At 39.1% G+C, this 15,681-nt stretch overlaps 1 protein-coding gene across 1 annotated transcript in view; it reads left to right on the top strand.

Moving 5' to 3' along the window:
- COL9A1 (collagen type IX alpha 1 chain) overlaps positions 1 to 10,380 on the top strand; it is a 126,052-nt gene extending 115,672 nt beyond the window's left edge. The window contains 2 exon segments of the mRNA XM_044002761.1: positions 1,663 to 1,740; positions 9,482 to 10,380. Coding sequence (XP_043858696.1) covers positions 1,663 to 1,740; positions 9,482 to 9,666 — 263 coding nt within the window. The 3' untranslated portion in view covers positions 9,667 to 10,380.
- Positions 10,381 to 15,681: the final 5,301 nt, after the last annotated feature.

Genomic DNA, 15,681 nt, shown 5'->3' with positions numbered 1-15,681 from the left:
TCAGTTTCCTTAACTGTAAAATGGGGATAATAATAATAGGTCATACCTCCCAGGGTTATTGTGAGGATCAGGTGAGATAATATTTGTAAAACACTTAGCATAGTGCCTAGCACATGTTAGATACTATATTAATCTTATCATCTTCATCACATTTACCTTAATGTTACAGAAAACCATACAAGGATATTTGCCTATGCAGTGACTGGTGGTAATCATGCTTTCCCTTTTTTGGTGTGTTGTTCATTATTTTTGATTACCAAATGAGATGGATTATGACCTGAGAGTGAATGATGAACCTGCCACAAAACAGTTGTGCAAAGGGCAGGTTGTAGATTATTCCTGTATAATATAAGGAGATAGAAGAAAGAAAGTCACTTGAGATTAGCGATGATATGGACTGTCTGTACAGTTTATGGCCTATCTGCTCATATGGGGAAGACACTGATAATGAGAGCAAGGTACTGGCTTCCAGGACAGTGGCTTTGTTTTACAGACATAGAAGATAGCCTTATGCCATGGGCAGCTGTCTTGTATATGTATGTCATTGGCTAAATGTGGATGGCCCAATGAGAACCTATCACTACTCAAAAAATAACTCAAAATAGGTTTCCTATTGATGGCAAACCAGGAATGTCCCACCATTTACTATTACTACTGCTGGAAGGAGGACAAATCCTGTGATTTTTATTGGTATAGAAAGGAAGAAAACAAGAATTTATTAAGCACCTACAATATACCAGGCATTCTGCTAAATCCTTTACAAATATGATCTCATTTGATCCTTACAACAACCCTGTGGAGTAGATGCTGTTATTATATTCATTTTGTAGTTGAGGAACCTGAGGCAGACAGAAGTTAAGTGACTTGCTCAAGGTCACACAGATAGTAAGAGTCTAAGGCTGGATTGGAATTCAGGGCTTTCTGATTCTAAGAGTATCACTCCATCCTTTGTACCACTTAGCTGTGTTTCTAGGAAACTACCAGATAAAGAAACTGCCTTTAACAATGCAGATCAGTACCCTCTTTGCAAATTGAAGTCTTAGAGAGTTAGATACCAGTGCTGAGAGATTATGACTTGCCCAGAATTACACAGACATCATTGCCAGAGTAGGCAGGACTTGAACCCAGAATTTCCTGGTTTTGAGACCTGTTCTCCATCCACTACAACTAGTGGTGTCAAACTCAAAGAAAAATGGATTCCTGGGGGCTGTATATTGACTTAGACAACCACAAATTAACAAAATCTATATTGTATTTTTATTTATTTTGTTAAACATTTCCCAATTATATTTTAATCTGGTTGGGTGGCACTGAGTGCAGGCCGAGAATCTTACATCTGTGTCTTATACGATGCATCATCCCAGGTATCTTGATATGCTTTAAAATACCATCCAGTTTGGCAATAGTTTTATGTTTGCTAATTCCCTGGCTTTCAGTGCTGTGAACATGTAAGGTTTTTTATCCTTAAAAAAGGTGTGGGGGGCAGCTAGGTGGCACAGTGGATAAAGCTCTGGCCCTGGATTCAGGAGTACCTGAGTTCAAATCCAGTCTCAGCCACTTGACACTTATTTACTAACTGTGTAACTCTGGGCAAGTCACTTAACCCTCATTGCCCCACCAAAAAAAGGTATGGAAAAATAACATTTGTGTAATTTAATGCAGGTGACTTGGGAGAAAGGGGTGAGAGAGGACCTCCTGGAAGAGGACCCAAAGGCTTGCCAGGATCAATTGGTCTCCCAGGTAAGAATATGGGGATGAGGATGATTCTTTTTATTACATAAATGGCATATACCTAGTACACAAATATCTGTTTCTTGGGCGTGATGTGTAAAAGTTTGTATCTCTTATTTTAAACTCTTTGAAATACTTGAAAGACATTAAGATTATCTAATGCCGATGCAATACCAAAAAAATCCCCCAAAATCCCCAAAACAAAAACCCAAACATGATTATAAATAAAAAGGGGTGAGGGAGAATGTAGACTAATAGCCCCTTAATTCAGATGAATTGGGGAAAGGGCAATCAATTAGTACAAAGTCTGAATTATAGGCCATCTAAAAAGAGATGATATTTTATTGCTTAATTCCATCAAGTAACACAAACTATTAACTAAAAGGTTTTCTCTATAACTTACTTAAATGAATAGTGATCTATAATTGACAGTTACTGTAGGTGCAAAATAATAATAATAATAGCCCACATTCATATAATGAAGAAGCCATAGCTTGCACAGTGACCAGACCATAGTAAAACCATCTTGGCAGATGGGCTAAGCCAGATTGAGAGTGACTGACAGGTCTCAAACTCGTCAGTGAGTTAGCAGGGTGTTTACCCCAAGCACGGGAAGACTTTCCCCTGGTGGAATGTGCAAATGAGGATGATTTGTTCCAATAGCCATGAAGATGGCTGAAGCAGGCTCTGTGGAGCACTTAAAGTTTGGTCAGACTTCAAAGATGCCCAGGCCATCCACTGCATTCCAGTTGTCTTGACTTTTGTCCTGCCATTGGACTTCAATGACTCTGGAAGAAAGAATGAGGCCTACAACTTTGCACAATTCTGCCTCACTTAAATCCAATTCACTGGCAAATCAAGACATCCCTCATCACCCACTATTTTACCCCAACATTGTGATGGCATTGGTCCTCTTTGAAAACCAAAGCCAAACGACAACATAAATTCTCTCAGTTGAGTCTCACAACAAATCTTTGAGCTAGTTGCTATAATTATCCATGATTTCCGGGTGAGGAAACTGAGGCCCAGAAGCGTAGCCCCTTGTACTGCAAAGTGAGTGAACACTTTTCTCAGTGTAATTCTGCCCTCCCCACCCCCATCAAACACTACAAAAGTAACCTTCAGCAGAGCCCTGTGGGAGTTATCACCAATCATCCTCATTCACTTGGCTTTCACTCCATTTTGTAGAATAAATAGCTAATCTGTACAAAGAGAAGTCACATCTTGCTTCTGGTATAGTAGCTAGAATACTGGACTAAATCCATTCTGATTCAATGATTTTATAACTCTCTCATTTTTGAAAGACAGTAGATTTAAAAAGCAGCCATGGGGTTTGCCCTGAACTATTTGCAATTTAATGATAGGAGACTCTGTGAAGGGAAGCCTGGGTGCTTATGTTACCAGGGTGGCATCAGCCTCCTGCTTCTGCTGCTGCTGCCAGTAGTAAATATCAGTAGGAATTAGGGTAGAATGATCAATCTACTTAGAATTGATTCATAGCCTCAGCTCTGGAGAGGAAACATCAGAGCAAAGCTGAGAGACAATTCAATGTAAGATCAATAGGCCCCTGTGGAATCATGTCTCAATGCATCTGTATCCAACCAGCTCAGGGGCCTTTTATTTTAGATCCTCTTGTGGCAACTTTAGTTTAGATAGAATCCCAAAGCACCCATTCCCCCCCCCCTCCCCCAGGGTAGATGATATAGAAGGCAGAAGGAAAATTGGGAATTTTGGAGAATTGGGCCATGTAAACTTAAAATACGGAAAAAAGCTGCTTTCTTCTTTTAAAAACTGTTGAAGGCTCATGGAGTTTCATCATTGTTGGTTTTTGTTGATGTTAAAATCATGTCTTAGCTTCCTAACTTAATAATTCCTTTTCCCTTGGTGATATAGTGCCTCTATTTTAAATGGCATTTAAAAATGAATAAATTTAAAAACAGAAAAAGCATTACTGTTGGAAAGCTGTTGATTCATGGATGCTTCAAGATGTTGACTAAGGACTGTCAAAGGCCCTGGTGATTGATGAAAGAAGGAAGAATTCGGCTGCATTCAAGGAGATGATAAGAGGAAGATGATGCCACACATTATTTAATATGATCTGACACAGTACATAATGCATGCATGAAATAGAGGAGAAAAGAAATGGAATTTACTATTCCAGAGTAGGTGATTTCAGTAATAATGAAGCATGGCTGCCATCTACTCTTAAATCAACAAGCATTTCCTAGGGGTCCACACATGTCAGGCATTGTGTTAAGTGCTGGGGTTAAAAAGAAAGACCAAAAAACCAAGCCACAACAAAATGAAAAAATTAAAAACTAAACTAAACCAAACAAAAATTTAAAAAATGACCCAGATCTTTTCCTTTAAGGAACTCACAGCCTAATGGGGTGTGAAAGATGCTCATGCCTAGCGATCTGCATTGCAGCTCTTGTAAACTGTTTTTTGCCCCAATTATATTTACAGTGAGTATTTAGAATAAGTGGCCTAATTGCCTGTATTGATAACATCATTCTCTATGATTGGCACCTATTACACTTACTCATTTAAGAAGTGGGATAGGGACTCTACCAAATACAAGTCACTGTCTCAGAGAGTTAATTAAGAACACTGAGAAGTGATTTGCCCAGGGTCACACAGGTAGTATGGCTCAGAGGTTTAACTTGAAACCTGTTCTTCCTGATTCTGAAGGTAGCTCTTCATCTACTGTATCATGCTACCTCAGGTTTGACAGTTATCCTTTCTGTTGGCCAGGAAATCAAACTGGGGTAAAATGATAACAGCTCACTCACCAAAAGGTTTTACATGAATGATTATACATGACTTCTCATAATGCCCCTATAAGATAGTTAGTACAAGTATTATCCTCCCCATATTACAGATTAGGAAACTGAGGTTCAGAGAGAGGCATTGACTTAGCCAAAGTCATTTATCCAGTGAGTGATAGAGCTCATACTTTTTAACTCCAAATTGGATACTACTTCTGATACTTTGGTCCCAAGAGAGTCTTATTGGGACAACCCAGCATAAGGTGGGACTAAAAAGATGGCCAAGGGAGTTGTTTAATATCATTCTATGATGGGTCCTAAGAGAGAAGTGGGTAGGCGTCAGACTGGAAAAACTGGAGATCATCTGAGTTCTTCCTGAACCACTTCTTCACAATAGGGCATCATTAATGTGTTTCCTAACATATCAGATATGCTCCCAAGCTGGAGGGTGAAGTGCCCCCTCCCGAGACTGGTGACAATTCTAAAAGGGCTCTGCCAAAAAGTGGCTTTTGCGGTGTCTGCGAAAAGGATCTCTTGATATATTTCAAGGGATCATAGGATTTAGAACCAAAAGGTACTGTGTTCCAATTTCCTCTTTCTTCTGATTTTTACTTTAAAGAAAAAATAATCTAAAAGTGTGTTTTCTGTGGTTTTATTTTCAGCATTTTAATTTTACTAGTAGGAACATATGGAGTAGCTTCTCAGTTTGCATGCTTCACATCTGTTCCTTTCCCCTTCTGTCTCCTTCCTTTCTCCTTCTTTTTCTTCTTCCATTCCCTCTATGTCTCATCCTCTCCCACTTATTTCCTTGTGCCTCCTTCCTTGTCATTTGGCTTCTCTTTTATACTCCTATTTTGTTTTTTCTCTCTAACCTTGTCTCTCCCGCTTCCTTTTTCGTATTCCTTATCTTCATTTTCTTCCTTTGGAATGCTCCGACTTCTGAAGCATTGTGTTTGGTTCAGAGGACCATTAGTTTAAGTTGGAGAATGTCCAACTTGGATGGTGAAGGGTTTTGAGTCCATGTCATAAAATCATCAACTGAAGGAATCTTGGTTTGACTGAATAAAGAGAAGACTCAGGGGAACAGGATAGCAAATTTCAAGTATTTAAGGATTGTCTTATGGAAGAGGATTTAGACTTATTCTATTTGCCCCCAGGAGGCAGAAGCAGGAGCAATGGGTGGAAATAGAAAAAGAGGCAAATTGTGGCTTGATCTCAGGAAAAAATCCCTACCAATTAGATCTGTCCAAAGTGGAGTGGATTGTCTTAAGGGTAGAAGACTTCCCTTCACTGGGGGTCTTTATATAGAGGTTAGACGATCACTTGACAGTCAATGTTAAGTGAACCTGTGCTAAGCACTGGAGATGTAAAGAAAGATCAAGAGAGTTCCCACCCTGAAGAAACTTTTCTTCCAATTGGTATGTTGCTTGTTGGGCATCTTGTAGTGGGGATTCTGTGTGTGTGTGTGTGTGTATGTATGTGTGTTTTGTGGGATAATGAAGGTTAAGTGACTTGCCCAGGGTCACACAGCTAGTAAGTGTCAAGTGTCTGAGGCCAGATTTGAACTCAGGTCCTTCTGAATCCAGGGCCAGTGCTTTATCCACTGTGCCACCTAGCTGCTCCCCAGGGTTTCCTTTTGTGTGTGAGTTGAGTGAGGTGACTGCTAAGGTCCCTTCCAACTCAAATTCTGATTCTGGTTTTTTTTTCGTTTCTTTGAAATATTTTTGTTTCTCTCATTTCTCGGCTTGCTTCCTCCATGCCTCAGTGCCAATCCTCAGTAATTCTTGCTACACCGTTACTGGTGAGAAAATTCTATTACATATTCTCTAGTCTAGCTCCCTTATTTTGCAGATGACAAAACAGACCTGGAAAAATTAAGTGCCATAACCCAGGGGGTCACACAGATTGTAACAGACCAGGGATTTGAACCCACATCTTCTGACACCAAAGTCAAGTATAATTCCTTTCAATAAACACTTAACAACAACAACAATAATATTTATATTGGACTTACTTTGTGCTAGGCACTATTCGAAGCACTTTACAATTATTATCACATTTGATCACTATCTCATTTATCAAGCTCCTACCAAGTGCAAGGTGCTTTGCAAGGCACTAGGGATACAAAGATAAAAATGAAACAGGTCTGGAGGTGGCTAGGTGGCTCAGTGGATAAAGCACCAGCCCTGGAGTCAGGAGGACCTGAGTTCAAATCCAGACTCAGACACATGACACTTACTAGCTGTGTGACCCTGGGCAAGTCACTTAACCCCATTGCCCCGCAAAAACAAAAACAAAAAAAACAAAAAATGAAACAGGTCCTGCCCTCAAGGAGTTGACATTCTATGGAATTTCACCATAGCATTCTACAACCAGAAGCAAAGCTGCTCTGTTATCTCAATTGCTGGGTTTTGAGGACTTCTGTTTTTCTTTTCTTATTCTCACTTGTGGCTATTTAGTTTGTTTCTCTTATTAACTGAGGTTCTATAAGCTGGTTCCCTCTGATCTCCATCCATTAATGAATCATTCTTTACACAGTTGGGATTTGAAGATGAGGTTATGCTAAATTCTAGGGTCATCCTATTGAGGATGACATAGCAGAGCTCAGACATTTGGGATCTCGATGAAATATGGAGCTTATAGAATAAATTCATTGGCTGTATGCTTTCCCCCTTCCTCTGTTTCTTTCATAGCCTCTTGTGTGTAGGTTATAGACACTGAAGACTTAAGGACTATTGCTCCATGGCATTTTACATGTTATTTCACCTGTTAAAATTTTCTGATTGGCAAACTTTCCTTTTAAATGTTGATTTAAAAAAAAACACCAATATGTACCAGGCCATACTAGGGCTAAAAATTCCCCTTAGGATCTTTCTGCATCTACCCAATGGATACTAGGCTGATATTTTGGTTATTTTATGGGCTTCGAATAAACTGCTTTTCACACCAATTTTCTTATGTATAACTGAATGGTAACCCCCACGCCCCAAATATGAAACCCTCAGTGTTCTCTGAAGGAGATTCTGGGCCAGAAGTAATAAGCAGTGGATTTACAAAGGCCTGATCTGATATAGAAAGCCATTTACAACATTTCAGCAAACACAGCCCCTTTCATTTGTGAGGCGTACATAGCTAGGCTAAAATGCTCCTGAGAATCGAGTCTCCTGAATCAGTATCCAGAGATATAGCCCAATGCTGCCCTCTAGTGCTGTTATAGAAAATGACTTGGACATTAAAAAAAAAATGTTACAATGTTGGCTAATAGAATTTCTTTAAAGCCTCAGTCTAGCTAGGATACTTTATAAACATTAAGTTATTAGTCTGACAAATGTTCCCTTAGGTAGCATAGGAGGGGAGCGCAAGTGGATATTAGCCAGTGAAGCAGCATTCTTGCCTACCCTGGGACAGGTTAAAAATTTGTAAGTAGTTTGTAAATCAACACATCCAGGAAGATCCTCCCTGGGAAGGACTAACACTTTGGGGGAATGAAGCACCCTGGGAAGTGCATTCTTGGCTAGTACCAAGAAAAAGTAGTGCCTTCCTCCCCCTTTTGTGTGCTTTGACATTATGAATGGACTCAAAGGAACATAGTGATAAGGCTGGAAGTGACCTTTTTCACCATTATGCCTTATTTACTCCTCAGGAATGGCATGAACACTAGGAGAATGTACAGTTCAGGGGAGCTTCTGTGACCAAAACCACCCAACAAATTAATTTTTGTCTTGGGAACAAATGCCAAGGGTACCAGTTCACCGATACTTTACTGCCAGAACTAGACAATATGACAAAGCTGATTTCTCATGAGCCATAAGGCAGAATTTCTAGGTATGTTTGTTGAAGCTGGTCACTGACTTTCACACTTGAGGGGAATCAGTGTTAGGTTCCCATTTTTGTGGATGCTCTGGAGCTGTGCCAAATTTCCCTGTCCTTTCTTGGTGTGGAATCCCTGTGATCTAGTGAATAGGATTCATTACTTTCACCACCATGGTCCAAATTTGATTCACAGAAGGTCTTATGGAGGCAGTGTGGTATAGTGGATAGACTGCTGGTCTTGCAGTCAAAAAGTCCTGGGTTTTAATCCTACACCATACACTTCTGAGCTGTGTGACCATTTGGAAGTCATCTAACTTCTCTGGGCCTTAGTTCTCTCATGTGTAGAATGAAGGAGTTGAACTTGATTGATATCTCTGCCAGCTCTGAATCAATGATCCTATGATCTTATCGCCTGTATGGTTTTACAAGGATTTTTTATTGACAAAAAATATTTTAATTCAATTTAACAAGTGTTTCTTAAATGACTACTATGTGTAAGGCACTGAGCAGTCTCTTCCTTCAAGGTGTTTATATTATACAAGACTATATGTATAATAGCCAGAAAGGTCTTGTCTTTGGGATACGGGAGTTGAGCAAATGTTTTAGGTAGGAAGACCTTGCCACCATGGAAGAATACAATGTGGAGAAATGGTCTCTAATGACTTGAGTCCTTTGCAATCTCACCAACAAGGTATGTGTAGAAATGGCTTTAGTAGGCCACACCATACTTTTTCATGGGCATAATCCCTTTGTTTTACATTATTAATGCTCCCTTCCCCCAACTCCAATCTGTGATTATTGTAGAGTTTAGAATACACAAGTTGGTGCTCTAATAATGACTGGATAATGAGCATCCAGCAAGGATGCCATAGAGAGGAAACCTGGTAAGTTAACTTTTAAGGTCCCTTTCAACTCTAAGAATCAATGAAAATTAAGTCTACTGTTCTCTTTTTTATCAGCAAAGAGATAGGCCTCCTCTTCCTCCTTGATCATTTATTGAGCACCCAGATTTAGTATATGCTGTACAGAATAAGTGAAACAATGGCAAGTTGAAAGGACCCAGTCCATCCTGTTTCTTCTTGCCCATCAGGCTTCTCCAGTTCACCCGTGTATGTATGTATACATATGTATATGTAAATGTTATTTACTTTCTCATTTTATCTCCCCAGGTGATCCAGGTCCAGCAAGCTATGGCAAAGAAGGACGGGATGGAGAACGAGGACCTCCAGGTCCTGCAGGAATTCCTGGAGTTCCCGGTCCCCCTGGCCCTGCTGGTCCCCCTGGTTTCTGTGAGCCAGCCTCCTGTATGGTACAGGCTGGCCAGCGTGCTTTCAGCAAAGGGCCAGATCAGTGACAGGCCTAGTGTCTAATCACTGTTTCCACAGATAACTGAGGTCAAAGGAAAAAAAAAAAACAACAATTGAGGAGCAGTATACAAAGCCGCTGAGCCAGTGGAAGACTTTCATTATCATTTTTTTTTAACATTATTACACAAGTTGTACTTGACAATCAGATTTAGAACAATGGTGCTATACAAGAAGATTTCTTGTCTTTTCCTCAAGAGGAAAAAAAAAAAGACAAGGTTAGCAAAACCAGATCCCTTTAAATAAAGACACATCCCTGTTACCACCAGCCCTAATTTATAGTGTGCTATATATGTACGTATCTCAGCCCCCGAGTCAATAAACCAACTAAGAAAAAAGACTGTTCAGTTTCCCTTAGTTGCAGCAATTATCTTCATCATCTAGTTAGGCCTTATTCTCAGATCACTGTTTCAGCTCTCATGGAAATGGCTGCCAGACTGCTTATGAAGATACCTGCTACATTGACTTGACATGGTGATGGAAATCTCTGTCAATGTATTTATGCTGGATGGCCATGGCAAGCACTGTGTCATGTTGAATGACTTCTGTAAATCGCACACGGGTTTTCATTTTGGGCTGTCATTTCTGATGATTCTTATTGTTTGGGGAAACTAGTTCCACCTTGGTTCCTTCTGTGAGAAGTCAAAGCAACAGGGCAAAGAGCCATTGTTAATGGAGCCATGATATCTAGGAATTCATAAGCTTTATCGGTCAGGTTATTTATTTTAAAGGTCTAAGTAACATCTCTTATTGTACCAAAAAAAAAAAAAGAAATAAACACTGTTTCTTAACTCCTTGCATGTTTTTGTATCAATAGGCATGGTCAACAACTGGCATTTATGTAATGCTTTAAATTTGCAGAACTATATCTATCTATCTATCTATCTAACATTTCAATGAAGAAAGACCTTGTGGCATAATGGGTAGAAAGCTGGCCTCAGAATTAGGAAAACCTGGGTTCATGTCCCACCTCAGACACCTAGGGCAAGTCACTATACCTCTCAGTGCTCTACAACTCTCTAAAATGAAAAGTTGCAGAGAATAGCTTCCTATCTCTATTGGTAGAGTGCACCTGTGAGTTCCCTAAAGAATATTTGTTATAAGGGCTTTGTTTTCCTTTATTTTTTCTTTCTTTCTTTCTTTCTTTCTTTCTTTCTTTCTTTCTTTCTTTCTTTCTTTCTTTCTTTCTCTCTCTCTCTCTCTCTCTCTCTCTCTCTCTCTCTCTCTCTCTCTCTTTCTTCCTTCCTTCCTTCCTTTCTTTTTACAGGGCAATGAGGGTTAAAGTGACTTGCCCAGGGTCACACAGCTAGTAAGTATCAAGTGTTTGAGGCCAAATTTGAACTCAGGTCCTCCTGAATCCAGGGCTGCTGCTTTATCCACTGTGCCACCTAGCTGCTCTATTTATTTTTTTCAATGAGGGAAGAGGAGGGAAGAAGTGTGAGGGAGAGCAAATAGAGGTTTGTTAATTGAAAAGTTTTTTTAAAAATAAAAGTAAGATTAAATAAAATCAATTGATGAAATCACAATTCCAGACCAAAAACAATTGTCAATAATAGGAAAGCAATTAATAAAAAGGATCAGTTCCCTCAGATTCCAGACCAGAGAGGCATGAAGGTTTGCTGTTGTCAGTTAGGTAGTCAACATGTATTTATGTTTGTTTAATATACACCATGCCTATACTAAATCCTGGGTGTACAATGGCATTGAAGGTCCTGTCCTCAAGGAGCTTACATTCTAATGGGGAGACATGTAAATAAATAGGTACATACAGCATATGTACAGAATAAATGGAATATGTATTCCCCTGAAAAGGGGAAGTACTTGGATACATTTTTCCTGAAAATGATGAAGTTGCTGGTATTTCCATATTCTGCATGACAGCTGTAATGTTAACACTTCTTTCTAGAAACAGAAATGAAATTCCTCTCACCATTTCTACTTTCTTTCCTATAGCCTTAAAGTATGAAAAACAAAGACTTTCTAGCACTAGCTGTACTTTCATTCATTCTCTTTAGCTCACTCACCAAAGTAGGATAGTTAGAATACCCCTTGATCCTACTGTCATTTTCAAATTCTCCCTTCCCTCCAATAATCAGTAATCTATCCTCCTTTGTGGTCTATGATGTTCCCTTCCATTTCCCCCAATTAAAATACTAGTAGCTATTATCTACAGAACTCCAGTTCACTCTCCTTCCTTCCTCATCAAGGTTAGTACCTCTCACACAATTTTTCTCTCCTCCCCAGCTCCTATCTTCATACTAGGAATCTTCAACATACCTACAGACTCTGCCTAAAACATACTGACCTTTCAGTTCCACTTTAGCCACCTATAAAGATGGTCTTACCATCACCACAACTGCAATACTTCTATGACCAAGAATTCGAAAATCCCCCTGACAGTAATGTCTTGATTTTCCACCTCTCCATCTCTCTTCCTTTACAAAACTCTACTCTGTCTACAATGTGACCTTGACCCCTCAGTTCTCTCCCAAGTCATCTCCACTCCCCATTTGCCACTATCTCCTCTTTTCCTGATCTTGACCCTTGGATGAATCAGTTCAATTCCACAGAGTCCTCTTTCTTGAGTCCCAAGCCTCCTTATATTATACATTGCACCCTTCCAAGCCTCCACCTTGGATTATTTGAACCATTCACTGACTTCTCTTCTATACAAGTGGTGCTGTACAAAAATGAAGAAAATTTTGCACTATTCTGAGTCAACTATAAATTTATATTATACAACCTCTGTGAGCCATACTCAAAACTTGGTTGATGAAAAATCGATTCCAAGCTCACCTCTTCTCGTTAAAAAAAAGTTATCTTCTACTAATGAGGCAGCTGGGCTGAAGGGTGGACACTCCCTCATCTCCTAGACACCTTGTTATTTGTACAATCATATTATTTTGATTATTTCTTCCAACATCTCATATGAGCTATAGATCAGACTTATCATTTTCATTTTATGTCACACAGAGGTTGAGATACTTGGTCCCAGGGTATAAAACAATAGATCAAAGCAGTCAGTGTCTTCAGTTAGTCTGTACAACTCAATTCTCTTAGATCAATAGGGAGACCTAATAATGTATTGCGGTGATATATTTTTTTCATATGCTATGCACTGGCTAAAAAAATTCCACCTGCATTTATTTAGTTGAATCAATAATCTAATCATCTTGTATTCTGCGTGGATTTCATCAGAACTGCTTAATGAATCTAATTCCTTGGAAAAATGCTTAGGCATTACAGTGCTTATTTGGCTGTAAAGATCAGTGCATTTTGCAGAGACCAACACTGTTACCTTTCCGTCCACCCTCTCTTCTCTTCTGCCATATACCAAATAGTAATAAATGTGTAGGAAATAAAGGCTTATGGTGGAACTTCCCTAGGAGAATGGTCGACTACTTCAGACAACACAATCCATCATCAATTTAATAACTGCCAAGAAATTCCATTCTTTTTTTTTTCACCAAGACACTTTTATTTGAACTACAGTGAGATAATCAAATATGAGAAAAGAAAAATGAGATAACCAAATAAACATTTCCCCCAGTTGTAATAACAAAGTCATAAGAAAATAAAGAACAAATAAATGCATTTGAAAAGTATATATTTAATCCAACTCCTTTTCAAACCAGATTTCTATTTTAAAATACTGTATTCAAAAATTTCACAGCTAAAGTGAGCAGTATTGGTTAGGAAATGAGTGCTTTCAAATAGAATAAGCAAAATGTACACATTCAAAAGAGTAGGAACAATACATTGTAAATTTCAGAAAATTGGGTCAGCCTGCAATTATCAGTAGGGTATCATAAGACTTTCTGTTGAATTGAAATGCAAACAAAACTGTCCAGCAGCTTCTTTACCTAAAGGAATTGAGGAATATGGGATTAAATCATGTGTCTGGCTTTTTTTTTTCTTTTTGAGATTTGAATTTTGCCTAATCCAAGAAGTAACAATAAAATGAATGGATTATCTTTGTGGAGAGCAGCTGAAGGGGTGGGGGGTAGCTCAGGTAAGCAGAGCTGACTGGAAACTGGCAAGCTAATGAAGTTCATCTGTGAGTCTATTCCAGCATGGGCTTCTCAGGTGTTACTGATTTTCATTCCAAATATCCAACCATTTAGTGAAGATCATTCACCATGCAAATCACCCCTCCTCCCCCCACTGGACAGTGATCTCACGGGCACGCGTATTTGGGAGTAATTAATTTTACTGTCTAGCAGAATCTGAGCAAGAAGGGGATGAATAGTAAACTTCAAGGCAAGTCTAATTAGTTATAGACCTGTTTCTTAATTTTTATTTTGTTTTGTTTTGTTTTGGGCTGGGGTGGGGGGTGGCTGGGGAGGGAGGGGTAACAGAACAAACATTCCTGTGTAGAACTATCACTGTATCGAACCTGTTTTCTGCAAAACTTAAAACTAGCTTCCCCCAAATCCTGCTGTTAGAAAATACTTTGCGTGTCTTTTTCTTTCTCTAATAATATCTGCTCTACCCAGCTTCTAGGGTGAGTGTGAGAATAAAAATGAATTCCTGTGAAAAACTTAAAAGCTCTATATAAAGGCAAGGTTGTGTCTGTTATTTTTATGACTTTGGAATGGCTTTTTAAGTATTTGGTGGTGGCCCTGGTAGAGGCAGGCCAGATGTGACATTAATTCTATGGTATTGTTCTTTTGAAACTATCCCATTTTAGGGCCAGCCCTCTCATTTTTTTTTAATTTGTTTTTTTGGTGAGGCAATTGGGGTTAAGTGACTTGCCCAGGGTCACACAGTTAGTAAGTGTCAAGTGTCTGAGGCTGGATTTGAACACAGTCCTCCTGAGTCCAGGGCCAGTGCTTTATCCATTGCACCACCTAGCTGCCCCCAGCCCTCTCATTTTATAGATGAGGAAATTGAGACCCAGAGAGATCCATAGCTGGATCAGCAAACTCCATCAACTTCACCAACACAACAGTGACTCAGAGGAAAAGCTGAGATCCTAAATAGCTAGTAGACACAACTAATTTGAAATCAACTCTTTTGATATATTTGTATTAGAGTCACTTAAATTAAGTCCTTATTGCTTATAAGCCAATTGAGGAAAATATCAAATGGCTTTCTGGTGTGTATTTTACTTTTTGGGAGACTAGGTGGTGCAGTGGATAGAGTGCAGGGCCTGAAGTCAGGAAGACTCATCTTCCTGAGTTCAAATCTGGCCTCAGACAGTAGTTGCGTAACCCTAGGCAAGTCTTAACCCTGTGTACCTCAGTTTCTTCATCTGTAAAATTAGCTGGAGAGGGGGGCAGCTAGGTGGCACAGTGGATAAAGCACTGGCCCTCGATTCAGGAGGACCTGAATTCAAATCTGACCTCAGACACTTGACACTTACTAGTTGTGTGACCCAGGGAAGTTACTTAACCCTCATAGCCCCACAAAAACAAAAACAAAAACAAAAACAAACCAAAAAATTAGCTGGAGAAGGAAGTGGCAAACCATTTTTGGTATCTTTAAAGATACCGGTATCTTTACCAAGAAAACCCCAAGAGTCAGACATAACTGAAATGACTAAGTAACAAAATTTTGACCTTTAGGTTGCTTGGGAGGAACCATACTGTTTGGGAATCAAATCTATTTTTGTATTTTGGCTAGGCCCTAAGGAAATCCAATACTTGATAAAGACTAAATTAAGACTGGATAATTGTACCTAGGAATAACTTCATATATTCAAATAGACTTGAAATTGTTGGCCAAATAAAATGGCACAGATTTGTCATCCCCAGTTTCCAAGAGAATAATGTCTGAAATTGTTTTTGCTATTAGTATAACTGATGTCCTATGTTGACTTTTCTTAAAATGAACCCTTTATATTATTCCTAATTCTTGCCTCTCAGTGGACAGATGATAATAAAGAATGATGGTGTCACATTCTTCAATTTCTTCTCTGAGGTTATTTCAACTTTTGTTCTGGAAAGTTGAAAAGACTCTCTTTCTCTCCCCTTCTCTCCCATACAAAGTTAATAGCTGAGAGA

This window comes from Dromiciops gliroides, chromosome 4 (genome assembly GCF_019393635.1).
Source record: "Dromiciops gliroides isolate mDroGli1 chromosome 4, mDroGli1.pri, whole genome shotgun sequence".
Lineage (NCBI taxonomy): Eukaryota > Metazoa > Chordata > Mammalia > Microbiotheria > Microbiotheriidae > Dromiciops > Dromiciops gliroides.
The sequence above is the reverse complement of the archived record's forward strand: the minus strand, read 5'-3'. Positions and strand labels throughout refer to the sequence as shown.